The sequence below is a fragment of the Ascidiella aspersa genome, chromosome 7, assembly GCF_963924565.1.
Source record: "Ascidiella aspersa chromosome 7, kaAscAspe10.2, whole genome shotgun sequence".
NCBI lineage: Eukaryota > Metazoa > Chordata > Ascidiacea > Phlebobranchia > Ascidiidae > Ascidiella > Ascidiella aspersa.
The window spans coordinates 13,511,532-13,538,916 of record NC_139453.1 but is presented as its reverse complement, the minus strand read 5'-3'; the positions used below and the strand labels follow the sequence as shown (position 1 = coordinate 13,538,916).

The following is a 27,385-nucleotide window of genomic DNA, read 5'->3' as shown; positions in this document are numbered from 1 at the left end:
TTTTAAAAATAAGGTATTAAAATAAAACTTCTATCTGATACTAAAACCTCCCTTAAAATTGTAGTGATAATTGCCCAGCTTAAATGGCTGTTTAACTGAGCATTAAGTTCCCTGCCATTCAATGTTTATTTTTTCACTTTCCTTAAGAAATGCGTAATGTAAATATTTTCTGCATTATTTTGCTCTGTTGACAATTTACTTTGCTTCAGGCTACATTGATTTATGCTACTTTTTATTTTAGGCCAGAATTACAATTACAAAATAAATGATAAGAATATATAGACAATTGTAAAAAAATGTTGTTTCCCACAGCATATGGAGCGATCCTAGGCAGCAACAAGTGCACTTGGGGTCCGTCGTACTGGTGCAAAAATGTTGGTAATGCCAACATTTGCGGGGCGTTTGAACACTGCAAGTTGAACTATTGGAGTAAACCAGTTAAGGTTGCAATTGCTGTACTTTAAATTACTTCAATGAAAATCCTGCCTATTTGAAAAAAAATCTGTATAGTAATTAGAACTATTTAACTATATATATATATATTGTAATGCTATAATTTAGACAGAAGAAGATCTTAAGTTTACTTTGGGATAGTTCCAGGTTTGATAATATTAGCATAGAAATATATATCTCCGCTTGCTGGGATCCCTGTTAATGTTGTTAATAGTGTGTAATATATTTCCAACAGAGCAATGATGTGGCATGTCAACTGTGCAAGGATGGCATGCTAACAGTGGACAACTATTTGACTAAAAATTCTACCAAGAAAGAAGTTCAAGATGCTTTAATGCAGATTTGCGAAGATATACCCAGCGAGTTTACTAATGAGGTATTAAATTTAAAATCAGTTTGTAACTATAAATGTTTTTTCTAATCTGTGTGCATAATGTTGATTTTCAATTGTTAAGTTTATTGTTTTACATTTATAAAATAAATACATTTCCTTATGCTTAGTTTCCATTGTTGTTTTATAGTGCAAGATCCTGGTTTCTGAGAACTATGACATGATATATGATGAGCTTCTTTCCATTGTGAGTGTTTGTTTTGATGCGTTTTACTAAAATTGTTTGTTCATATTCCAAAATGGTAAAAGTGCTGAACCAACAACTATTTGCAGCAAAAAATTTGCAAAGATTAGTTCAATTTTATTTGAAACTTTGAAGGGATGGTAATAATGTTGTAGGTTCAAAACGCTTTTGAAATATCATTACTGTGGCTAATAATATCTTTGAAAATCTAGGCATATAATCAAATGTTCTTTTCTGATTTTTGGTACTTTTCATATATTAAAAGGTCTGTAATTTAAACTTACTAAATAATAGATTGGAAATGGAGATGTTGTGTGTTCTGCATTGGGTCTGTGTTCATCTGGCAAAGAAGACCAGATTGAAACTCTCATGAAAAAGCTACCTACCTTGGCTATGGTAAGAAGCAATGTTTTTTTTTTTTTAATTTATTTAAAATATTCACAGAAGTCCCATTATGTAGTTTGTGGAACTTCACTGGCATAGAGTTGACAAAATCCTAATGGTAAAAAAGTTTATCGATTACATTAAACAGTCATGTGACACATAAAATAATAGCCTTTGGCCATTTACACCATTTTCTCATACACTAATGCTTACTCCAGTGTTTTAACACATTTTCGTTTTCTGTGTTTCATTTGCTTGCCACATGCACATTTTGTTTATTATTTTCATTTTGCTAAAGAAGATAGCAAATTATTTTATGTATTACAATCCTTATATGTTTATGTTTTAGGAGGCAATACAAAATGACAACATTCCAAAAGCAGTTCCTTTCTTAGTCCAAGGAGCCCCGATGCAAGTTAAATTAGCAACCCAGTCAAAGGTTAGCTAAAACTTTTGTTAGTTGAAAACATTTTTTAGCGATATAACTCATTGATTTATCTGCATGTATGGCATACACCTCAAAATGAATGAATTTAAAATACAAACTTGTGTTTTAAGGTCTGCGATAAAAGTATAAAATTGAGTAAAAAATTGTTTTCAATTGAAATAACACACAACCTTTTCCTAAAATGTAACGTCTAAAAAAAAACTGGCTATTATAATCAGAACACTAGCTGTAAAAGTGACATTCTCTACTGTTAATGCAGTTGCGACCTATAACGTCACAAGGCAATGTAAAACTCATTTGTTATGAAACAGACAATTAGCTGCTAAAAGGGCCATATTATATCAGTGTCCAAACAAAACGTTGAATACGGTGGGAAGGCTTAACAGTTTGCTACATATTATTTGATCAAAGTTTAGCGTTGAATAACATCAATATTTTAAAACTAATATATCTTCATTAAGAGCAATATATGTTATATGCGAGCTGTCAGAATAAATCATGCAGGCCTAGATTATCACATTAGGTTCAGTTCGAACTTCGTTTTTGCTTTGTATAGTTGGTATCTCTGATTTAGACAATTATCAAACATTATTTGTTTTGTGTCTTTTATTGGTGGTGATTTGCAAGTATTCCATTTCCTATTTCGATAACACAATTTTTCAATTTATTTGTCTTTTTGATATGACAAAATTATCAACGAGGCATTTTCAAGAGTTTCGTATAAACCTCCCAAAATTAGTGATTTTTGTTTTGCCGGTTGTCAGCGAAACATCAAAAACAAGTGATAAATAAGGCCAAAACATTTATGCAGCACTTCATATGTTGTTTGAGTTAATGTAGTCCTCAATAGGTCAAAATTTCCTGTTTTAGGTAAAAAATAATTATCCTGTTACTCATATAACCCTAAATTTAATTTGGGCACACCTGGGGTTATGTAAGCCCCAGTTCAAGTACCCCTGAGCTAACCTTGCTTTTAAAACTACTTATACAATTGTTTAAGGTGGAGGATGACAATTGCCAGGATTGCCAGTTGTTCATTAAAGAGGTACAAAGTGTCATTTCCAACAACAAGACTATTGTGGTAAGAAATTTATGTTAAAATCTTTTGTCTGGCAAAATAGATATGTCATCATTTTTCCACAATGGTTTATGCTGACCTATTTTGAAAGACTATTTCCTGGTCGGTTTAGTCACCATGTTTTTTTGTTGGCTTTCTTACCTTTAGAAGCCATTTGTATGCAATTAACCTAAAGTGCAAAATTTGTATAAACCCTACAATCTCTGTAGTTTAAATGATTTTAAAAATATTTTTCGGAATTGTTTTTTTTTTTAAGGATAGGTCCTACAACAACTTTTTTTGTGCTTTTTATAAAAAAAAATATTTGTTAAAATATTAAAAAGGCTATAACTTAAAACAAAGATAACTTCTTATGTAACCAAAAAGAGTTGTGTGACTATGTTGTTATAAACGTGTTTTGCAGAACGATTGGATGCAACTCATTTTAAGCGAGTGCAAAGCCCTTGGTCCTGGGTTGGATGAAATTGTAAGTATTTCACACCACCACAGCCAACACCTACTTATTATTTTTTAGTTTCAACATGTTAAGTTAATTGAGTTAAAGATATTATTGTTTAACATTGGGAGCATAAACATTTATATGTAGCTTTTTAAGATTACATTTTTTCAACAGCTCAAATATATTAAAGTTCTAAATCTGGCTTTCCATAAAGCTTTATTAATTGATATGCAAGATTTTGAATAGTATAAGCATAATGTTTGTTAATTTGGCTTGTGGTAATATATAATATTAACTTAGTGTATATATTATGGATTTTGTTGAAATCACCATTTGTTTGAAATGTATGCATAGAGATAAATCTTGCAGTGCGCTATTATTAACTCGCCTTGTTCTGGATTTAGTACCAAAGCAAATAGACCAGTGCTAACAATTTCTTATCTGTGTTACATAATTTTATGTATAAAAGTGTCAGCAAACTGTGGGAGATGCCGTTGCCAGCCTTGCCGATTTAAATGGAAAAGATGTAAGTTAACGATTAGCCTTCTTCGTTTCAAACATTGCACATAGGTCCACCATGCACATGTGTACACAATGCACTGGTGATCGTATGATTTCTTATGTAACCAAACCAAATTTGAAAAGATTTTCAAAAGGCCTATTTAAAAGGTTTATAAATCACATGGTTAAACAGTGCATTTTTACAGATGTTCATGTAAACAAAAGTTGTTGTTGTACACCAACTCTTTACTGTTATTTTTATTTTAAACTAGTGTACTGCTGCCATCAAAACATACTTTCCGACACTGCTGGATGCCCTCATGTCTTCTGTGAGACTGTTTTTTAAATGTTAATTCAATTGTTTGTTCCCTAAATTGAGGGGTTGTAATTCCTAAAATATGAAAGCATAGCCATACGGGCAATAAAATGTAACTTGTAAAATAAAGTAAAAAAATGATTTTTTAAATAATCTATAACATTTGTAAATCAACCCAAAATTTAATTTGTGACATCCTTTCATGTTGGTATATACTTTATGTTGAGCAATATGTAATTCAAGCGTTCACCACATTTTTACTAAATAATAACAAACCCTAGTAAACATGTCTGCAAAAAGGCCAAATCAATTTCCTGCTTACTTCAGCACAAATTGTTATCTCTTGAAAGTATGCATGAACAAAAGTCAATTACCCCATTCCAAATATGAAAATAAGATAGTTATGAGCAGCAAAGATCAGACTCTGTAATTCACAACAAAACAGATTTGCTTTGTTTTGCATTGTTTACGAAATACCCATTTGTTCATACATAATTTTTATTTATTTGTAAATAAATATCTGCTAACTAAATTTGATATTGAAGTATATGATTTCTACAAAAAAATAATGTCATTGTTTAAAAAATAAGGTAATTGAATTGCATGTTTAATTATTCTGTTTATGTTATAATAGGATGTCAACTCAATCTGCACCACCATTATGATGTGTGATTTTAAAAGCAAGCAGGTAAGCTAAAAATGTTATTTTTTAAACTAAACGTTTTTGTTCATAAACGAGCTTTATATCTGGTGCCATTATAATCATTTTTTTATCAACATTAAAATATATCCATACGCAATCAGACATTAGTAGTTGTAATACAACATGATATTTTTCTACTTAGGTTGTTGGCAACGACATCTGCACCGATTGCAAGAACTTTATGGCAGATTGGCAGGATATCATTATGCACAACAAGACACTAATTGTAAGTCTTTGTGCTAATTTTCATTTTTGTAACATAGTTTTCCTTTTAATAACCGTATGTGTTGTAAATATTCTCTTAGACACATCTGTGCAATATTGAAAGTCCGGTCTCTTTGATAAAAATATTTGTAATATATTGTTTAAAATGTAAAGCCTAAATCTAACAATTGTAGTGCGACTGTAGATACCATCCAATTTTTAAAATGATATTTATCAGTGTTGTTTGGTCGATGTCCACTTTCTTTTTATTTAGAATTCATTAACTAACATGATCTTGCAAGAATGTCAGCAACTGGGCGGCATGGAAAAGCTGGTAGCCAACTTAAATAAAAAACTCCCAAATAATCAATTATGTGTCTTATAAACATGGGCAAAAGGTTATACAGTATCTCAAGTATCTCAAGCAACAAGTATTTGTTTCTCATTTTAGATGATACTTTGGGTATATTTTGCCCATGGTTATAGCCTGCTGCAATCACTCCAATGCAATATTATCACATAAGAACTTAATAATTAATTGTTTGATTATTATTTTTTCAGCCTAGTATTGTGATATTTATAATTCCTATAACATGTGGCTAATTATTATGATTCATTGGTTTCTCTTAGAATGAAATCGTCACTAAGCTTGCTGGTTTTTACTGCCTACAAAAGCCAAATTACTTAAGAAAACAGGTGATTTAAACGAATTTTTTCTGTTAATTTAGTATTATTGCAAAGTAACAAAGACTTAAAGTTACTTTGCAATAAAATTTAATGTAAAATAATTTCTTAATAATAAACAAACTTATTCTTTCCTTACAATATTCTAAAATGTTATTATTGTAATTCTTGTTTTATTTTGCCTTAGAATATAATTTTTGATTCTGTTAAAGATAAATATATAATTACAGTGCACAAGATACGTCGCCATGGTAATTGAAACAAGCCTTAATGAAATTGCTCATGAAGTAAGTTAATTCCTATTTGATTTTATGATTTTAATTATCAAATTCTTCCAAATCAAATTCTTCCCTGATGGGTCCATCAGTCAAACCGAACATTTACTATTGACATAACATGCAAACACTTTGCATCAATGGTTGCAAACTCATTTCAAGGTTTTCCAGTAATACCTCTTCACCCAAGGACCTAAGGTTGCAGAAATTAGTCGTGCATGCTGTTAGTGGCACCACTGGAATTTAACCCTCTTTGTTTGTTAACTAATCTGTTGCAATCCCATGACTACCTGACCTTTGTGCTTTTAAATTATGCCCTGTGACCAAAAATCAACTAAATTTACCCTGAATCATTAATTAATACTTGGTGGTTGGTTGACTGTTTACATGACGACGGCCTCCTTGCCCTATTGCAGTGCTCTTCCCTGGTTACTGATCACTTGCCGGCCTTGTGGCAACTTATTGCTGACAATGTGAGTATTTGTCACAGCACAAAAAAACCTTGGTTTCACCAAACTGATACTTTTCAAGTCTGTTAAGCTTACATAAGTAAAATACATTCCAGACCTGTCTACTTTTTTCAGGCTTTTGACTTTTTTGATATTTCAAACCTACCAGAATATTTTTCCTTATGTTTGATTTGACTTACAATTTTATTATATATATACTAGAAGTTAAAATAATTTATTGTTAAGGTTTTTAAATCTAAAATACATGGCTGCTGCTTGGTAAAGTTCATCATACCTGCCTGGACAACATATTTCAAAACAAATGTATCTCTCTTGATGTAATCTTTTAGTGTGTGTTTGCATAACAATTTATTATAAAGCAATAACACAAAGGCTAATATAACACAAGACTTCAAGGTCTTCAAAATCTTTCAAAATTTTTTAATCATGGAATGTCTAAAATAAATACCTATGGATTCAAAGTTGACACCCCAACTATGCTTGGTCATTTCTAGGGGCTAGTTAATTTTAAACATGTGGTTTCCTGCTATGCACAAATTACCAATGCATATCTTTGTAGTCTCCGGAGGAAATTTGCACTGATATCTACTTCTGCGACCAAGAGCCCCCAGAGCAGCAAGATGAAATCGTTAGCATGGAAGAGGTATAGCCATTCATGGTTTATAGCCATGCTAAGTACTCTACATGGCCTTGCACTGTCACTGAGCTCATCTTATGTAATTTAACCATTGTGTGGGTCACTTGGGTTTAAAATGCATTTCTGACATGGAGGCTAATGTAGTGTTTGACATGGTTGTCCATTTTTCGTTGAAATGTTTGTTCGGCATTAAAAAATGTCCTACTTCTACTCCCAGTGGAAATGTGACATATCATTTCTCTCTCTGCATAAAATTTTAATTTTTAAAGACAAACTTACTTTTATTAAAACCTGAAGCAAGGATTTAAAAATAATTAATAATATTGGTATACAAAGAGGTTAGTGGATTCAAAAGATTCTGCCATGTTCATTGGGATTCTATATTTAAACTCTGTTGCTACAATTTATTTGGGGTCTTTATTTGCAATAATTTTTATAAAACTTAGCTCAAGATCATATTAGTTTATGTAAACCCATATTTTCTAATAACATTACATGCCATGAAAAATGTAACTATGTTTTTTGTAGCATGATGAGCCTGACAAATATTGCACAGACTGCACTCAATTCATGGCGGATCTCCAGTCTGTTGCTAAAAACAACCAGAGCATCATTGTAAGTTTTGTTTTCTGCTTTTTCTTTTTGTTTTTTTTGTGATTTAATGATTCAAAAATATGGGAAATATTTTTAGTTTTCTCGGTTGTTTATTATTTTTTTTATTTTCTATGTACATTCTATACATATAAGATTTTCCCAATGAATTGTAATCACATTGGATGGTCCATGTTTGTTTTTGTTTAAGGAATTTACTTTCTTATTTGTCAGAACGCAATTTAATCGATTGTCTAAAAATAAATTAATGAAACATTATCCGACCAAACCACTGGAAACTGCATGAAATTCTACAAGACAAAGTGTAGTACAGACTACAGAGTTGAGGCACTGTTGTACTTATTAAGTTGTTAAACTTTTGCAGGATGACCTCACAGACTTGGTTAAGGAAGAATGCGACATGTTGGGACCAGAAATTGCAGATTTGGTATGTTTGCAAATCTTTATTAATTAACTACTTTAATTGCACCCTGTTGATCACAAATTCAAAGATTACCTTTTGACGCCTTATTTGAGTATTATACATAGATGTTTTGTTTCTATAATATGGTTGAGGTGAAATACGTCCACTTTGTTTTATGCTATCCAAATCTATAAATATCTGAATTTTTAATGTACATGTTAACGCTGAAAATCTTCAAAATTTTACGAATAGTTTATTCAAAAAAGTTTTGGGTGTCTAGTGTAAGATGCAACTTCCAATTCTGATCAACACCTATCTGCCAAACTTCATAGCTTTAGTGAGTTGTAGAAATTGTTGTCTAAAACAGAAACTGTGCATGTTTCTTTTTTTTCACTACTCTTGCTTCTTTGGGATATGAAAATGTAAATTACAGAAAAACACAGTTCCTGTTTTTCAAACAGAAGGAAGTACTTATTGATTGGGTGGTGGTTTATTGGGCAGTGCATTTTTATTTCTCAAAAGTTCTGATAATTGTGTTGGCGACTCTGCACAAACATAAACTAATCTAATTGACGCCTGTCTAACAGACAATTTTACGCCACTCACTCAATTCAATATTCCTTTGCATGCCTCAGTATTTGTATCATATTTTTTACTTTTTTTATTGTGTCTTGTAAAAAGTGTAAAAAAGCAGCCGACCAAGTTATTCCCGCTGCTGTCGATGCCATTACAAGTAATGTAAGTAAAGAGCTGACAAAAAAACCGCAATCACTTAAGTGTTGTAAATGGCTGCAATGCCACTTTATCCAAATTGTTATGTGGTTGGGTGCTCAATTTTTCAAAAATGGTTTTATTTTTATTTTGAAAAAAATATTTTGTAATTCAATATTGGACTGCATGCTTTAAACTGTCTTGTTCAGATAATACTAACAATTGAAGGATCTCTATTTTGTATACCAAAAAATGCCAAATTCAGTTTAAACCTTAAACTTGAACTATGATTGATAAAATAAAATACATCAACTTCCCTTTATAATTTTTTAGAATAAAACATGCATGTTTGTCATTTTGCCGTCATTTTTTTACTATGCAACAATAATTCATGTTTGGGTGGTTTTTAAGTTTTTTGGTGAAATATGAGAAAATTGTTCATGCTTTTCCTAAAAATTTATATCTGTACAACAAAAATTGTCTATAATGTCTATGTAGCAATTGGTCAATTACTATACTGTTGCTGTATTTCCAGGATGTTAACGTCATCTGCAGCACCATTCTGATGTGCCCAGGAGGAACTACCCATGTAAGACAGTTTTCCTATATTCTGTGCTTTAGTGATTTATAGATGGCTAAATACTACATGCTATAGGTACAATGGATTGCACAAATCTGGCCTTACATTTCCTATGGTTTGGTAATATTTTTCTTGCACACATTACATGTCCACACATTATTAGATATAATTTACATTTTTTTGTAAAAGCGGATTTATATTTTCCTATAAAATTTCTCACACATTGATGGCAAGCAGCATTTTTTTCAATTATCACATAAAGCAGTAGTTGGCTAACTTAAGGGCCTTGACCCAATGTGGGCTGCGAGCCATTTTTTTAATAGTTCAGATTTATCATGTAATTGTGGGCCACATACTGGCCTTACATTCATTGTACTGTATTTTAAAAGCTGGTGTGTGTGGAAGCTGTGGCTAAGTTTATGTGGCTTAGAGTGTTTATCTTTGCTCATTGTTGCTTCACAAAGCCTATAGGCAAAGTCCCCCATAAACTACATTTTAAACCATAAAAACTCAATTTAATTTTATTTTAAAATGTTTTCAGCCCAAAGGTGATATGAATTCTATAGCATGTTGCACTGGGCTAATAATAAACTCTACAAAACAATATTATTTAAATTACTCTATAAATGCTGTTATTCTGCCTCATGCGACGTATCATTTTAACTCTTTTTGCCAATTCAAAACAAACTTTGTTATGTTATTTTTAAAATTCACATTCACCCAATCCAAACCCCCCAAATTTTCTGGCCTATCCCTGTTTTCAGAGTTATTTCAAGTAGTCGGCTTAAATAGCTTTGTAAAGAGTAATTTGGGCCGCGGAAAAAACTGTCAAAAACAGTTTTCTTTATAAATCAGAATAGATCAGCATTTATCATTTGAAATGGAGTTTCATATTAGAAGTGAAAATAGTTTTATAGGTTTTATTTTAAACCACTTTCTGTTATAAAGTTCAGTTAGTTGAATGATATTATACATGTATGTAAAAACAGAACTGTTTTAATTAATACCTACTTCAAAAATCTTATTATAAAACATAACATGGATTAGGAATACATATGATGAGTCTGACCTATTTTTTAAAATACCAGTTAAAAAGATTGATATGTAATGTTTTTTTTGTATTCCTTTTTGGACAAATAGACACTCTAGTTCAGTGGTTTACCAACTTTTTTAGGTTACAGCACTCTACAAAATAAGAAAAGCAGTTTGTACTTTATTAATATAGATTTCTGCTAGAGGCACATTAAACCAAATTGAAACAACACACATTAACTGTACAATGCACATACTGTCAGAAAATGTTTTTAGATGAATTTAACTCAAATCACATCCAAACAATGTTATTCAGAAGCTTACCAAAGTAAAAATCGCAATCCTAAAGAATTTAAAATATTTCTTTGGCAAAATTGGGGCAGGGAATTGGCACCCCAGTGTGCCGCGTCAACCTGGTCGGGAACAACTGCTCCTACAGTGATTCTTCATCAACGTTCGGTCAAATTTGGTCAATTTTTTAAAATTCACTCATGTCATTAAAGCCTTGATTTTTACAGTTGGTCATTATTAAGCAATAACACTAGAGGCATTTATATGTACCTATTACCATTATGTGGTAGGTTTTGTGATTGAACGGAAACTTGTTGTTCAACTAATACTACATAGGGGTTCAGTAGGTTAGCAAAAGTCAAAAACCACAACTCTAGATATTAAAAGGACTTACCAGAGAAATGTCACATATTTCTGAAATGCCCTTCTATTTTTTTTTTTTTTTTAATAATATATTTTTGACGATGTAATAAGATTATTGTACATGTCACTCTGGCCAATTGCATGTTATTTAACACTCATCAAGGTGCAGTTGTGTTGACATGTGGGTGAATGCTAAAATAGCTTTGTCATGTATTGAATGCTAAATGGCTTTGCCATGTATTAACATACATTGATAAATAAATTATTTATATATATATATATATATATATATATTAAGTTATGCTTGTTTGCTTTGTAGAATCCTGAGCCTGGCAACTTGTGCAACGATTGCATTGCATTCACCCAAGATTGGCAAGCCATTGCCACCAACGACAAGTCAATCATCGTGAGAACACTTATTAGATTTTTTTTCATTAAACATGTTTATTAACTGATATTTCCACTCAACATATGGTAAACCATGTTTGTTTAACCTTCTTATGCTTAAGATACTTCAAGTATACCTTTTTGTAATTGGGTTCATGTGAAATACAGCATCTTTCCTTTAGCTGTAGAATGAATATCAAAGCTAGCACTTAAGTAATGCTTGAATAAATCGTTATAAATTTTCAATATGTTTGAAAAGTTACAAAATGCTAGCTACTTCAGGTTGGGTTGGCTTTTAAGTTCATTTTATGTCTAACTACAACATAAAGTTATTTTGTACCTGTACTATTCACTTAGTTTGTCTGTGGCATTTTTTAAAGATAGTTTTATATAACAATACCCTTTATAACCTAATAAAGTTCTGTGTAAAATAGCTGAAATATTTTTCATGATTAAGTACTTGTGTTTAATATCCAGGATGAGATCAATGCCCTCATTGCTCAACAGTGCAGCGTTCTTGGCCCAGATTTTGAAAAGCTGGTAGCGAACCCTAATTAAACTCACAGACACATAAATCTGCTGGAACATTGATACGTTTCAGCAACACCACGCTGTGTTCACTAAAGAAAAATAATTTCAAGTCAAAAACCAGCAGATTTATGTTTATTTGGTTCTCCTGATTTATGAATAATTACCTCTTTACAGAATGGTCTACTAAACAAAGTTGCCGGCCTTTACTGCAATCAGTTGCCTAATTTTTTGCAAAACAAGGTACCTAATTAAAAAATAATTTGTTGTTCTCTAATTTATCTGTTTCATTATTTTGTAATACTCTCTAATCCTCATTGTGTTTGTGGTTAACCTTAAACAACAAATGTAAAGCAGTTATACATAAAATTTTGAAAACATATATTAAAAATTTTCGATTGTAAATATAATATTTTCAGCCCAATATAAAAATAAGATTAACTTTGTTGCCTACTAAACGGCTGTATTCCTGTGTTGATTTGTTTTACAATTTTATTAAAGCTGTAATTCATTGTTTTTTAATTATATTAAATATTGACCTTTTGATTTGATTTTCATGCTTGCCTTAATTACAGTGTTACAATGCCTTGAAAATTCTCGAAAACAAGCTCTTTTCAAATTTCACATATAAAGTAAGTTTATGTTGAACCCTAAAGTTCATTTATTCCCATTTTTAAAAACCTTGCTTAGATTCATATAAAAAAATGGTATGACTTTGCTTTTCTGTCTTGCTCGTCCTTTCCATTGCAAGATTGGTATGAAGGCAATGAATAATTTAAGTAAGATTACAAGTTAACTAGCACATTTGCTGTTATTCAAGTAGGTTGTTTTTGATGTTGCTTTCAATATTGTTTCATGAAAAGATTCTTTTGGCTTTGAGGAGGTGAACATTACAATACTGATTTTTGTAAATATTGGGTGTTTATCAGCAATTAAAGTGGATGTATTATTTCTTGTGGCGTTAATTCTTGACAACTAATTTTTTAATGAAAGTTTTTGACAAATGCTTGAAATGCAATTAATAACAAGTTGTGAAATCCACTAAATAATATTTAACATTTTTTGCAGTTCTTACGTGTAATTTCAATGCACCAATCATAAAAAAGTTCCAAGCATTCCATGTGCAATTCAGTTACAATTCAATTTTTAAAAACTCATAATTGTGACAATTGAAGGCAAAATAGGGCTATTTTTGCAGCAATTGTTTTTTTTTTGGAAATTAAAAATGTGGCGACTGTGTGTTCACTGCCAGTTTTTCTCGCTAGTGCTCGACTTTAGTGAAAGATTTCCTTCCCCAACTTTGGGAACTGATAACTGAAAATGTAAGTATTTTTTGTGGCACTGAAAAGTAAAAAATAAAACTGTCAGTGAAATATTGTTTTTTTTTGTTTTTTTTCTGGCCTTTCACTTCACAACTGCTGTTTATACTTAAGCTGTGAATTTTTTTTTTAGATCTAAACCAATCTGAATTAAGATAGTTAATTAGTGCTACCTTCAACGGTAAAATATTGGCTTTGTCGTATGCCAGCTGTCTACCTATCCCAGCCTACATTTCCCGTTTTTATTAATGAATCTATTGTTTTTTTTAAAGGATGCCGAGCAGATCTGCTCCACAGTTTACTTCTGCGACAGCACACCGGAAGCAGTTCAAGAAGTTCCTGCACCAGTTGAGGTAGATTTCAGTGGCTTTCTGCTGATAAAATATATAAGGAAGTTATAGCCTTGAATCAAACCAATGAACAAAATCCATAAATTTTGTTCTAATTCGTTTGTACACCCATATTTTGGTTTGCCGAGTGCTGTCAAAATATATACATTCTGTAAACTTAAACCTACATCAATTATGCTAATTTATCTTTAAAGGAGGTATCCAGTGATGAGTACTGCAAAGATTGCACTCAATTTATGGTTGATCTGCAAAGTGTTGCCGCGAACAACCAAAGCATAATTGTAAGTTTGTATTAAATTTTACATAGAAACACTTTATGATTGATGGCTAGGTTTTAATGCTAAAGTTATGTGACAATATCACCGATTTAAGTTTGATTAAAGATGGTGATACATCACCTTTTTATCTTACATATTAGTTTTTGAAATTTTGACTTGTTTGTGCTGTTTTTTTAAAGCAGAACTGCCCTTAAGTAAAATTTTAAGGTTTAATCTTATTTCGAGTAGCACAGCAAGAAAAATTTGCATGCCTAAACAAAGTTTTATTTTTCAACGCTGGCTTTGATTTTCAGGATAGTATAACTGAATTGGTCAAGGAACAATGCAGCTCACTTGGGCCTGGAATTTCAGAAGTGGTAGGCAAAGCTGGCGCCATTTTTTTCCTTGATATAATTGTTAACACGTATTTTTGTATTGTGCTTTCTGTGGCATTCAGACAATGGTAAAGTATATTTGTAAACGAATGAAAATTCGTCCTACTGCACATCTTCGCTTTTATTGTTAAACAGTGTTAGTTTTATCTGTGACTTGCTTTCATAATTATAAATATTGTTGCGTATATGAGAGTATTTAACGTAGAGTTATCAAAAACATGATTTTTATTTTAAACTGTAGTGTAGGCTGGAGGTACCTTCTCTAATTCAAGATAACCTGCCCAAGTTTATAGCACTCGTAAGTCAAATATTTGTATTTTTTAAAATATATCTTGTTCCTTTCCTTTGAACAGTGTGAAAAAGCAGTAGATCAGGTTATTCCTACAATAGTCAGCACGATTGAGGACAACGTAAGTTAAACTCAATCGAAACAAGTGTGGATTTGCATTTAATTGATTTCTGCAGTCTGTGGAAATGTGAAATCGATATAATTTTAGTATTCGTAAAAGCTTTTATACAAAAAATATTATTGCACTAAAATCATAAACCCCAATACAATACGATGGGTTTCCGTTTACTAGTTTGCTGTCAAATTATTAGTTTTTTAATGCTGTGTCAAACATGTGACCTTAATTAATTCCCTCAACAACAAAAATTACCCCTATAGGCTTAATGCCACTGTTAAGACTTAGCAAGAGGACATTACAATTCGATTTTATCTATATAATTTATTGGTATATTTGTGTTGTTTTCTTATGTGTGTTGTTTTCTGTTTTCTCAATTTGAAATACCAAATCCAAAACCGTTTTTTCATTTTTTGCGGCATAATTTGTTGTAATTTTGTTAAACAATGTAAGATTTTAACTAAAATCTGAAAAGAAGCTAATTATTTAAAAATGGTAAAAGTATGACATATTTGCAATAAAAATGCCTAGACTTAGCGTTGTATAATTGATATATATGTGTAATTGATATATATTGAAAATACTTTTCTTACAAATACAGCCATGCTGCCGTGTTGGATATGACTGATTTCGATTTATGATTTTCAGGATGTTAATGTTATCTGCTCAACAATGCTGTTGTGCCCAGCTGGATCATCGAATGTAAATTTGTGTTTATGGTATCCGTATTAGAAATTAAGTACTGGTATTTACCGCTGGTGTTAAATATATTTCAGGCAGGAATACCATTCATTTCTGAGCAGTTAAATTTAACAGGAAGATGTTATAACTAGAGATCAACCGATATCACTTTTTTGGACCGATACCGATACCCGATTTTTGACAGTTTTGTCAACCGATACCTGATACCAATACCGATTTTTTTATATACCTGGAAAATGTTTAAAACTTTTAATTGAAAATAAAATCCAAATAACATTATATTATATATACCTTTATAATTATTTAACTTCAAGTTTGCATTTTAACCTGGCGTGATGCTAAACCCAATTTTGTTTTTGCAAAAATGGGTAAGTTGTTTGTTGTACAGGAAACATTATATAATATTTTCGAACTAAAATATCGGCCAAAGTTTCGGCCTGCGCTTACCGATACCGATATATCGTTAAAAGCCAAATATCGGTCGATATAATCGGTAAACCTATCTCTAGTTATAACCTACGAAATGTTTTCTAAAATAATTGGCTTCTTGTTTTCAGCAACCTAAGCCAGGCAACCTGTGCAATGACTGCGTCGCCTTCACGAAAAATTGGCAAGATATCATCCAAAACAACCAGTCCTTGATTGTAAGTAAAATTTCCAAGGTTTTTTCCTTGTGGCCCAAATTTTACCAAAAATCAAGTTAACCTATACTTATGGCGAATAGAAAAAAATAATAAACAACTTATGCAGGCATCTGCATCGCCTCGCTTAACAAAGAAAAACGGTGTGTTTGTGAATAATACAATATTTTTTACTGTTATTGCTTCTCGTGTGCAGTATGGCTATAAATACTAATATAATTTAAAATTTCCATCGGGATTGGAGGCCCTTTATTTACCGATGGACAATGTTTATAACATATTTATCAATTTTTGGGCTCTGTGTTTTTTTGGCAGGATGAGCTGAATTCACTTATCGCTCAACAGTGCAGCGCTTTGGGCCCTGATTTCGAAAAACTGGTAGCGTTTATAAATAGTTGCGAGTCTACATTTATCTGTGACCTAATTTACAATCACGGTCTGGATCAATCCTAAATTTTGTGTGAATTAAAAAAGAGCGTTTTACCTCCCCAAATCTGACTTTTGTTATTATTGTCACCAAAATACTTTAATTTTTTTTTTATGTTTTCGATAAAAAAAATCACCTTCCGTTGTTAATTTATGAACAATTTTGTGCAGAATGAAGTAATGCAGAGGGCAAAAGCAGTGTGCCAGCTTCTTCCTGAATTGTTGCAATCAGAGGTGTTGTTTAATTTGTTTGAATAATCCTAATTGCCTAAAAGTTCTGATTTTTGTTTTTATTTTGTTTAAAGTGGTTTAAAAATAATTGTAATCCGCCGAAAATATCAAATTAATTACGCCCCCACCATAAGAAAGCTTCCATTTATTGATTGTAAATCAATTTTTAACATTAAAAAACTTACATTGAAGAAGACCACAACTAAAATGCAAACAACCCTCTTTAAAAATTTTAATATATGTAAAGATTTCAAACAGGGAATCGAACCGTTTAACACTTTCGGTTTGGCTTCGGTATCAAGGAATTTAAAAACTTCGGTTCAGCTCCGGTTCGCTTTAATTTAGTTTTAAAACCGTTTTTTAAAGTTGCGTTTCAAATACAATATGAGATGTGTTTCGCCTAAAATGTGGGTCAACAAACGAAAAGAATAATTTTTGAACGGTGACGTGACGTATTAACAAACAAGAAGATCATTTTTGTAATCTCTGAAAAAAAAATCAACGTTTTACCGAATCAATATGAATATTTTTCATACAATTTCAAACGTGGCATAACTCTGTAAAATAGAACTCGTGCCGTCATGCTGGACCGCTTTAGGTTCTTTCAAAATATTCCGTTCTGTTTCGGTTCAGATCCTTATAATCTTACAAAAAACAGTTCAGGTTCGGTTTCTGTTCGGAAAAAATTGGCCCAAAACGGGTTTATAAGCTTTGGTTCGTTTCCGGTTCGACTCCTTCAATTGAAACCAGGAAAAATTTCTTCCGGTAATTTATTTATTTTTGTTTTGCACCAATCAGAGTGGGCGTGTTTTAATTGCAGTGTTTCAACACTTTGAGCAGTGAAGAATCGTTCATCGAAAACCTTATTAGAGTTAATGTGAGTTTGTTAAACTCGAAGAAAATCTGTTTTTCGTATAAAATATTTTTTAAGCTTATATAAATGTAATGTTAGATTCACAAAAATTTTTTTTTTATATCTGTGATGCAATTTGTGATTAATTTATTGTGTATTATGATTTGCCTTTGTTAAGAAGTTTAATTTCCCAGCAAGAAGTATAGTAATTTACCTTCAGCGATTGTGTTATATTTTTACAACAGCGATTGGCAGAAACTCAATTTGCAGTGCGGAAATTCGCACGGGAGAAAAGGTTTATTAATTAAGTTTTATTCCTATGAGCAGCCGTGCTAGTTTAGTTTTCTTGCTACCAGTTTTTCGTTATTTTTTGCTCCACCAGTGCTCCAGCTTCGTAAAAGACTATTTGCCGCAACTCTGGCAGATGATTCAATACAACGTAAGTACAAGTAGTCATTCTGAAATCTCTAGCTCAGGATCAAAACAGACAAAGCAGTATAATTACGCGTAAAAATCTCAACGAAAAAGAAGAAAACTGTCCGGAAATCTTGTTAGAAATTGCAATGTACTTTAAGTACAATTTGGTGTCGATGTTTACTGTTTGTTATTTGTTTTTGCGCGCGCTCTACAAATTCGATTCAATAGCATTTACTTTCAAGACAACGCAGACTAAAGAATCTATTCCAGAATCATATTTGCATTCGCTGAGCGTTATTCAAAGGACATATATAAAGCAAGGTTTTTAAAATTGTCTTTCATTGCAAGATGTTTCATCTAGTTTTAATGGAAAAAAATATGCGTAAAATGTACCAGTAGAAGATGCACTGCTGTAGACAGATGAAAATAGAGAGGAATTGTTAGCACAGAGGCAAGGTTTTTTTTAAAGATGTGGTTAAAAATACTAAAATATAAATTAAGGCTGATGTGCGCACGATTTAACCGGTTTTCTACTGGGTTAGGATGCGATGACGATCTGCGAAACGATGTCGATGTGCAACTCCCAAACATCCAAGCTACAACTGCCCAAGCTTAGTGTACAGGCCGACATACGTTCCGCCATGACGCTGGAAAAAGCAACGCCGATCGAAGAGGTTAGAACGCGTGTGGCTTGTAAAGACTAAAAAAATAACCTATAACTTGGCGTTGAGAGCGAGCAACCCAAATACACGAGAGCTGTTAATTGAATTGTAAGTCATTTGTGTGAACTCATCGTCGTCTGCCTATAGTAGCCTCGCGAAACCTTCTGCAGGTGTCAGAAATACATTAATTGCCGTGGCGTTATGGTTTACAATAGTAAAAACAGGAAGATTGGTATAAATAGCGTGCACATTTGCAAACTGCTACGATTGTAGAGATATATACTCGGAGGGTTGCGATGACAATCACTTAACGTGAATGGCATGCGGAAGTATTTCGTGACGTCTTATGGAAATGTCCTCTTCAGCGAGGTTCGACCGCCAAACGCGTTTGCCTCGTCACTATACTCTCGGGTTCATTAACTTTAATCATAGCGAACATATACAGCGCTGCACACTGCCAAGTGTAAAAATTAACACTGACAGAGCGATGGCAATTAAGAATCACATTATTTACTGCGAAAAATAAAGCAAAAACATATTTTGTTTTTTGTAATTCTTATCACGACCTGTGCTTTTAGGTCAACAATCCAGGGACGTGCGTCTTATGCAAAGTTGTCGTTCACGAATTGGACAAACTGTTGCCGGAAAACAAAACTGAGGTAAGGGAGTATCTTGTTAACACCACTCCTTGTTTTTTTAGAATGAAACTATAGTAAGCCACATCGGTTTTTTGTACTTAGTAGGCTGTTTCGTGCGTTAAAACACTGAAATTGCTGGCTTTTTTACCCGAATCCACAATGCTGTTGTTCTCTGCTAAACCAAAATCTGTTTCCCCCAAAAAGGAAGCCATCTTGTCCGCGCTAGCGAAGGTTTGCGAGTTGTATTCAAACGACATCCAAGGCGAGTGCGAGGACTTTATCAAGAAATACGGCAAGGAAATCATCGACCTGCTTATACAGGAGGTTGAGAGCTCCACCATCTGCTCCAAATTAATGCTCTGCTCTTCCCAGCAGCCGACCAACCACGTCCAGGTATTAGAGCTCGAAATCGGACGCCATTTTGTGTCCCGGCGTACACTTTTGCGCCTTGACAGTTAGCCTCGAATGTGAGACCGTTAATATGTGGCTCATTAGGAAGAATATAAAAGTTTTGTTGTGGCGGTCAAAATTTTGTCGAGGCGGACCACTGATTAGTATTGCTAAGATTGAATGTCAAAACTCTAGTGCAGTGGTTCTCAACCGTCGGTCCGCGTCAACTTTTTTGCTGGTCCGCCAAATATATTACAATTTTATATCTCAATTGCAAAATGCAAGATGTTGAAGGCTTGTCCATCAAATTTAGAACATCGCCAGTTCCGTAATTTGCAGCAATGTGACGTAACATAGAATTATTGTTCTACTCTTGGACTTATCGTACGTCACAATGCTGAATGTGTTGTGCCCAACTGTTTAAAAGTAGGCTACAACTCGTTTAAGTCTTAAACTTTAGGACCACAGTTGTATGTGAAAAACTGTAATAAAACCACGTAAACCACTTATGATATCAAAAAGAAAGCACAAAATTGCTAATTAAGATGAAGTTTTCAAGTTTTGCTTTCAAGTTGCATACTTTTGTCGTAATTAAATTTTGGGTTGATTTTGATTTTAAATTTTATAGGTTCACCGGTCCGAAAAAATTGTTTTGAAATTTTACCGGTCCGTAAGCTAAAAGAATTGAGAACCACTGCTCTCGTGTATTTCTAAGTTTATGTTCGCAAATAACTGTTTTGGCAAGAAAATTCGCGCTGCGTAGCTTAACAAATTTTCAAATTCTAACCTCGCTTATTATAAATTGTTTTGCAATCCAGCTGCCATGATCCTATATTTGTGTGGGGTCGAGTCCAACTTACGGTCGAGTCTAACTAGAATATCCCCTTCCTTAAATCAAACACAGCGTTTTACTTTTGTGCAGGTCTCGGCATCTGACCTGTGTCCGGTTTGCGAGCTGGTCGCCACAGAACTGGACAATATGCTTAAAGAAAACAGCACACAGGTAATTAATTATATGGGCCGAAATTGGAACTGATTTGCGCTGCTCGGTCACACCGAATGCACATCCATATTTTTTTGCCCGACCAAATTGCGGACAAAATCTTTTTTTTTACGATTGGTTACAACTAATAAAAACAAGTTCGCATTTTTATAGCTTGAAGCGACTGCGGTGGATAAATGTACAGCATTCTCTGTCACACATTTTCTTTTAGAATAGTTCAAAGTCTTTCACGTGTAAGACGATATTTAAGCAACCAAACCGGATTTCGCCCTTGTTTTTAACTTGCGGGAGCTTTCCACGTTGCATCGGCGATTGGTCTGAATCGAAGGTTCAATATTCGTTTTGCAGGCAGAGATAATAGCCGCAGTCGAAAAAGTTTGTCAGATTCTTCCTTCGTCGTTCAAGTCGGAGTGCGACCAGCTTATCACGATGTACGGAGAAAAAATCATAATTCTTCTCGACACCATAACACCCAAAGAAATCTGCTCGGAACTCGGGCTGTGCACCAGTAGTGCTGTAAAGGTTAAAATTCGTTATATTTGCTACGCATTTGTTGCTAAACGAATGTTTCAGCAAACTACACTTGTTGCTAAGCTAACGTTTTGACGAATCTCTGTGGTTTTCCTATAGTTTACCAAGTAATTTAGAAAAGACGATAGTCCGAGTTAAGTAGTTTTCTTCTCATTTGCCTGGTGATTTAAAATAACAATGCATCTCAAACTACTCAGTTTTGTATCCAAGTCGTCACCACAACATGTAAAAGCTACACGTTCATCAAGCAAACTATTTTTATAGGGAAACAATTTGAACACAGTATAACGTTTTGTTTTATTAACGTTGTTCATAATAATTTTAAATGAAGTAGTTCTGGCGTATGTTGTTCTGCCCAGGCAAACTTCTGTTTATTCAACAGAATAAAATCACCTTGTGAAATTAAATAGTATATAAACGATGGACATCCAAATCTTAACTGACAGTTGAGCCAAGTTGTAATACATTATGCATATAAAATCTTAGGTAAAGTCTAGTAGCGCTTCCAGAGTAACAGGAAGAAAAGTAAACTAATGTTTTGGCACGCTTGCAGCACTAACTCATGCTGCACACACGCATTATAAAAAAATCCGTGAAAACCCATAGCTTCCGAATCGCGTAATTTGCGTAACCTAAGAAGTAGCTAGTCCAAATGAGTGGTCAAGTTGACCTTGGCATTTAAATTGCGCACGAAAATAATGTCTCGCACTGAAGTCGATTCACGACAAAACATTTTTAGGTCAGCGACAACACCGCCTGCGAGCTCTGTGAGTTGGTGGCCACCGAACTGGAAAACTTGCTCAAGGAAAACAGCACCGAGGTACGTTATGTGGAAATCTCTCTGCTGCATTCAATGAACGATACACACACAAGTCACACATATGTGTTTAACATCTGTGATCGAACCCTTCCGAAGCTGTCTTTTTTAAAAGCACCTTGAGAAGGGCTTTGATCACTGTTGATGAACACCTACGTGTGTATTTTTTTCGTTGAATGATTTTATGGTACTGTACATCTCCTTCAACGGGAAGTTGCTTGTACTAACAGAATGTAGCAAGCATTGGCGTATGGTTGTTTGTCGACTCGCTCCTCTTTAAGCCTGTATACTTGTATAGCTCAGCTGGTAGAGCGAGGTTCGGCTTGACCGGAGGTCGTGTGTTCGAACCTCGCTGCAGGCTAGTTGTGTTTCTAGCTTGCCTTACTTGCATCATTGATCGACAGATTCGGCGAGTATGCGATGGCTTTCGGTGTACTCTCTGCTGCATGTTGTATAATTATTGTAATGCAGACTTTCTAAAAACTCTTAACCGTAATGTAGTTCTCAACTGTGTGGATACCAAATTTGTGTCGGAACCCACCAGCTAGGCATAATATTAATCAAAATAGACTGTGGTAACTGTTTGTTTTTCACCTCGAAGGGAACAAAAATAATTACCAGAAGAGGTATCTTGATTAATACTATTTGATAGTTGGCTAAGATGGCGTTCCGGCATAGGGCTATTTTTTAACACAGTTCGTATTATCTAAATAAATGTTAAGAAGGGTATTGTATTTGGGAACCTTACCGTTTAACTTTGCGACAGTGCCCAAGTTTTACTGTAAATGTTTTGCCACCACCTCGCAGAAAGCAATTGTCGCGGCGATTGAGAAAGTCTGCTCGGTGCTGCCTTCAGATTACAAGACGGAGTGCGATACCCTCATTGACATGTACGGTCCCTTGCTGATCCAAAAGCTCCTAGAGGGTCTGAAGCCTGACCAGCTTTGCAGCTCAATCGGACTTTGCAAAAGCACCGTCGCGATAAAGGTTCGACCGAAACTGTTTAAAAATTTCAAGTGGGTTGCGACTCTTTGACTAAAACTATTTAAACTTGTCTTTTTTTTTCAGGATTCCCCCACCATTGAGTGTGAATTATGCAACCTCTTTACCTACATGGTGTCAACCCTTCTCAACAACAACATGACCGATGTATGTAGTCCTATGTGTTAAACTTAACTGTAAACATCGAAATGCCCGTATTCTGTTGACCTTCGAACTTTTAAATTTGCTAATATATTAATAGTTTCTCACACAGAAATTTAAATAAAAGTTCCAACAACCAACGGCAACTTGAAAGCCGTTTTGTGCTCGCCATTTTTATATTGAATTTTTAAAATTTGTTTATTATTTGTTTCAAACCTGATCCATTATATCATTTTAGATTCACTCGTGTTAATTATCTAGTTGACAGGTCGTGCTAGTCTTCTGGCGTAATATACAGCGTTATTGGTTTGTTATAATCATCTTGTAAGCGCCTGTAAGCGCAACTAAAGGGAAGTAAACTCATTATCGAGGCAGACGTGTAGCTTGATTTGACCTTTATAACGCTTTGTCTATTGAGGAAGGATTGAAATCACTGTTGTCGTTTCACATATTATGACTTTACTCGGCCAAACTGTAAAGTGAGGTCACTTTAAGGATATCTCACTCGCTAGAACAAAAAATCCCCTACCTAAGTTTTTATGTAATTTTTGCTACCATTTCTATTTATTAAAAGTTTTTTTGTGAGTAAAGATTAAGACTACGTTTCGGCAAATATTTCATAGGTAAATTTTGCCTTTTCGTTGGACGTTGATTTTGGGAGATGTTTCGGATAGAATTAGATAGCAGCCGATACTTCATATAATGGGTCACATCGATATTATAAGCATTTAATTCACTCTCCTATGCGGCCTTAATTTCTTAGGTAGTTTTAACTGAAGGTAAATTCAGTTTTAACCCTAAAGCAATTTTTACGTCAGTAAAATGGTTAACAATATATTTTTTTCCTATACTTACACATGGAAAGCAATTTATGGTTCAGTTATATAGTTGGTGTGGCTTTCTTTTCTTAATTTAACCTATTTTGCCAATCTGATTTTACTTTCGAAACTAATTTCAATCGGAAAGGGCGGCAGTAGACTTTGTTAAAGATAACCGGTTTAGGTATCGCGATAAACAAAGTGTGGGACGTTTCCATTCCTGTCTTTTGCGTACATGCAGGAAGAGATCATTAAAGAACTGGAAAACGAATGCACTAAACTTCCCAAAGAGGCCCAGGGAGGGTGCGAGGTCGTTATCAACTTGTACGGCCAGAAGCTGATCGACCTGGTAAAAAAGGAACTTCAGCCCCAGGTTATCTGCACCCAATTAAGACTTTGCACCGAAATGACGGTAAAGGTGAGAGTCCACTGCTGTTTTCTTGTATACCTTTATTTATATCGGTTGCTCTTAACCGTAGTTTCTCAAATAAGGGCTCTTGACCACATTAGGATCCTAAAATGAAATCATTGTATTTTCTAAAAGACTCGACATCATGCCTAAAACCCATTTACCTTAAGTGGGTTTGGCTTACATGTTTTACTGTTAGACAGCCAAAAGTCGGTAATACAACAGGCTAGGCATGATGTAATTAATAAATAAAACGCCCCAGTAAATTTAGCATAAACTGCTATGGTATCAACTAATCAACCGTTTACTTAATGAGTGCAAACAGCTATCTATCATATAAGTGACGCATTATATACCGTGAGGTCAAAAGAACTTTCGAAGATATCTCGTACTCTTCAGCAATAAAATTGGACATTTTAGGATAAAAAGCATGAGAATATTTCCGAATGAAATGGAGAAAATTGCACATGTTGTGATTTGTAGCTATGTTTTAATTACTTTTTTTGCTTAAATTGCTCGACCTTTTAGAATTTCAATCCAAAAACCCTATATTGTTTTAGAGCGTGTCGTCGGACGAGGAATGCATTATTTGCCAAGCCATAACAACCGAGCTTGAAAAGTTGATTACCAAAGACAGCACGGAGGTAGGTGTTAAGCATTGTATAGAAAAATAAACTATGCCGTTCAGTTCCATTGGATTGATTAACGAGTCCAACATACACTCAAAGTTTTCTATAAAGCCAATGACACTTTCACTTTCGGTTTAAAGCGTTTAATTTTAATTTTTGATTAAAAAAAAAATGCTCGACTATCAACAGCAAAAAAATCGGATTTATTGAAAACTTTACCAACGCTCCCTATATTTTCGGTTAAAAAAATTGCGAATATTTAAATCTGGTCAAAATTGCGTTCGTAATTTTCAAACTTTTCGACAGTGTTGTAATGAAATAAATTAAAAAAACAAAGTTATCTAGGTGTTCCAAGTAAATGTTTTTCGAAAAGCTAGCTTAGTTTTTTACCCTGACTTCTGCTTTTATATCAGTTTGCGCGCTATGTGTTACGTTTCTGATGTTTGCTAATCGATATACCGCTTAGGGTCGTACAAGTTTACTAATATTAAAAAGTTTACTTTTTATGGTGCTAATAAGTAAACGAATTACTATTGTTATGGCAATAACTTAGACTTAAATTTAAAAGGACTTGTTAGCAATGGTGCATTTGGGGTACACAAATTCTAACGCAACGTTATTCAATTCTCGCCGTGCATCCACCCTTTTTTTTAGAACGATCAATTATCGCGTGTAACCTGAAACGTTGTTCCAAAATAACGTGGAAAGTCGCCAGTCAATGTCGGTCAATGACTAAATAATAATGATTGATACTTTCAGGAAGAGATCGTTAAAGCGGTGAAAGGGGTTTGCAATGTTTTGCCAAGTACACTCAAGTCGGAGTGCGACACACTGATCGACACTTACGGTGACCAGATTATCCAACTGTTGATCAATAAACTCACGCCTTCCGCCATTTGCAAGGAGCTCAAACTCTGCACTTCCTTTATTAAGGTAGCCTGAAAAGTGGTGAAATGTTGTTTCCTGAGAAATAAAATTCAATAATTTTGCCTTGCGAAATGACTAGCAGTGATTCCCAACCTTTTTCAGTTCGCGACCCACTTATAATGCAAGTTGTGTTGTGCGACCCACAATGAGATTTGACCAAACGAATGAAAAACAAATTAATGCGAAACTTGAGCTTGCATATTGGATATTATAAGATTAAGTCGAGACTTGATTGGAGACAAGCTCAAACGCAATGTTACGTAACGATAATGCAATATTTCCAGATCTAACAGACAACTGTAACATTTATAAATGCGTCGCGACCCAGTGTTTGGGAAGCACTGGACTAAAATATAGTTCTTTAAAAAAGGAAATAAGTTTTCCTCTTAGATTTACGAAAAACTAAACATTGCAAGGTTAAATCTTTTAATATGCAAAAAATTATGCCCGACGGCCAAAAAAAATTTTTTTTAAGAAACTATATTTGATCTGTATTTTGTGCGCAGGTTAGCGATTCCACGGAGTGCACCATCTGCAAAGCCGTAGCTGGGGAACTGGAGAATATTTTGAAGGACAACAATACTGAGGTTCGTTAATATTGTATTTGTATAACTCACTATAATAACTCCAGGTTATTAGTTATACTGGATTTATTTGTTTCGTGTTTTAAGTTGCATCAATTTGTCTTTCCATTTTCATGCGTTTTTGTCGTTTTGTAACACCGTAAAAACTTTACAAAATGCATTTCCCCCTAATCGAAGCGCAGGTTTGTTGAAGCCAGCTGTAAGAGGCATAGTAAGCAATTTAAATTCGCTGCGCCGTTGATTTGTTAATTCTTTGCTAAAACGGTGTTGGCCTTTACATTTGAAGCCTGTTGGTCAGCGTAGGCTTATATAATCCCAACTTTTACTTTGTGAACACATAAGTATTGCAAAATCAATAATATAGGTTCAAGCCGAATTTGTGGTGAATCGTGCGAGGCCACTAGGGGTCAGGGTTTTGTTGATTTGTTAACTTTTAGCAAAAAATATAAAATAAAATTACTCCAGCGCATTGAAGTGTACCATAGTCTTAAAAAACTTGGGCAAGTAACCGAAGCAATATCGATTAATTTTATATATTGCCTTTTAAAACTTGACTGCATTACACTTCATATAACTGAGGCCATATTTTCATTACCTAACTTTTTAAGCAAACTTTGTCTGTACCGCCTTTTTATTCAAAAAATGTTTCTTGCAATTAACGATTGTCGTGTGTGTTTTGTACAAATATTTGTTGTTGCAAATTCCCCTCGAATTCTATGGGTCACAAAACTGTGAATTTGCCAACAAGCGCCAGAAAGAACAGTT

The 27,385-nt window shown here is 33.7% G+C and overlaps 1 protein-coding gene across 1 annotated transcript in view; it reads left to right on the top strand.

Moving 5' to 3' along the window:
• LOC146137937 (uncharacterized) overlaps positions 1-27,385 on the top strand; it is a 41,680-nt gene that overhangs the window by 166 nt on the left and 14,129 nt on the right. The window contains exons 2-42 of the mRNA XM_083394485.1: positions 313-443; positions 689-829; positions 975-1,031; positions 1,323-1,424; positions 1,762-1,851; positions 2,861-2,941; positions 3,342-3,404; positions 3,847-3,903; positions 4,829-4,882; positions 5,040-5,123; positions 5,376-5,435; positions 5,732-5,797; positions 6,016-6,072; positions 7,090-7,173; positions 7,696-7,782; positions 8,144-8,206; positions 8,463-8,519; positions 9,429-9,482; positions 11,479-11,565; positions 12,252-12,317; positions 12,650-12,706; positions 13,666-13,746; positions 13,938-14,024; positions 14,315-14,377; positions 14,637-14,693; positions 15,448-15,501; positions 16,059-16,145; positions 16,740-16,802; positions 17,620-17,676; positions 18,612-18,743; positions 19,310-19,390; positions 19,574-19,762; positions 20,682-20,762; positions 21,111-21,284; positions 22,033-22,113; positions 22,918-23,097; positions 23,179-23,259; positions 24,313-24,489; positions 25,041-25,124; positions 25,869-26,042; positions 26,543-26,623. Coding sequence (XP_083250611.1) covers positions 313-443; positions 689-829; positions 975-1,031; positions 1,323-1,424; positions 1,762-1,851; positions 2,861-2,941; positions 3,342-3,404; positions 3,847-3,903; positions 4,829-4,882; positions 5,040-5,123; positions 5,376-5,435; positions 5,732-5,797; positions 6,016-6,072; positions 7,090-7,173; positions 7,696-7,782; positions 8,144-8,206; positions 8,463-8,519; positions 9,429-9,482; positions 11,479-11,565; positions 12,252-12,317; positions 12,650-12,706; positions 13,666-13,746; positions 13,938-14,024; positions 14,315-14,377; positions 14,637-14,693; positions 15,448-15,501; positions 16,059-16,145; positions 16,740-16,802; positions 17,620-17,676; positions 18,612-18,743; positions 19,310-19,390; positions 19,574-19,762; positions 20,682-20,762; positions 21,111-21,284; positions 22,033-22,113; positions 22,918-23,097; positions 23,179-23,259; positions 24,313-24,489; positions 25,041-25,124; positions 25,869-26,042; positions 26,543-26,623 — 3,662 coding nt within the window. The remainder of the gene's footprint in view (positions 1-312; positions 444-688; positions 830-974; positions 1,032-1,322; positions 1,425-1,761; positions 1,852-2,860; positions 2,942-3,341; positions 3,405-3,846; positions 3,904-4,828; positions 4,883-5,039; positions 5,124-5,375; positions 5,436-5,731; positions 5,798-6,015; positions 6,073-7,089; positions 7,174-7,695; positions 7,783-8,143; positions 8,207-8,462; positions 8,520-9,428; positions 9,483-11,478; positions 11,566-12,251; positions 12,318-12,649; positions 12,707-13,665; positions 13,747-13,937; positions 14,025-14,314; positions 14,378-14,636; positions 14,694-15,447; positions 15,502-16,058; positions 16,146-16,739; positions 16,803-17,619; positions 17,677-18,611; positions 18,744-19,309; positions 19,391-19,573; positions 19,763-20,681; positions 20,763-21,110; positions 21,285-22,032; positions 22,114-22,917; positions 23,098-23,178; positions 23,260-24,312; positions 24,490-25,040; positions 25,125-25,868; positions 26,043-26,542; positions 26,624-27,385) is intronic.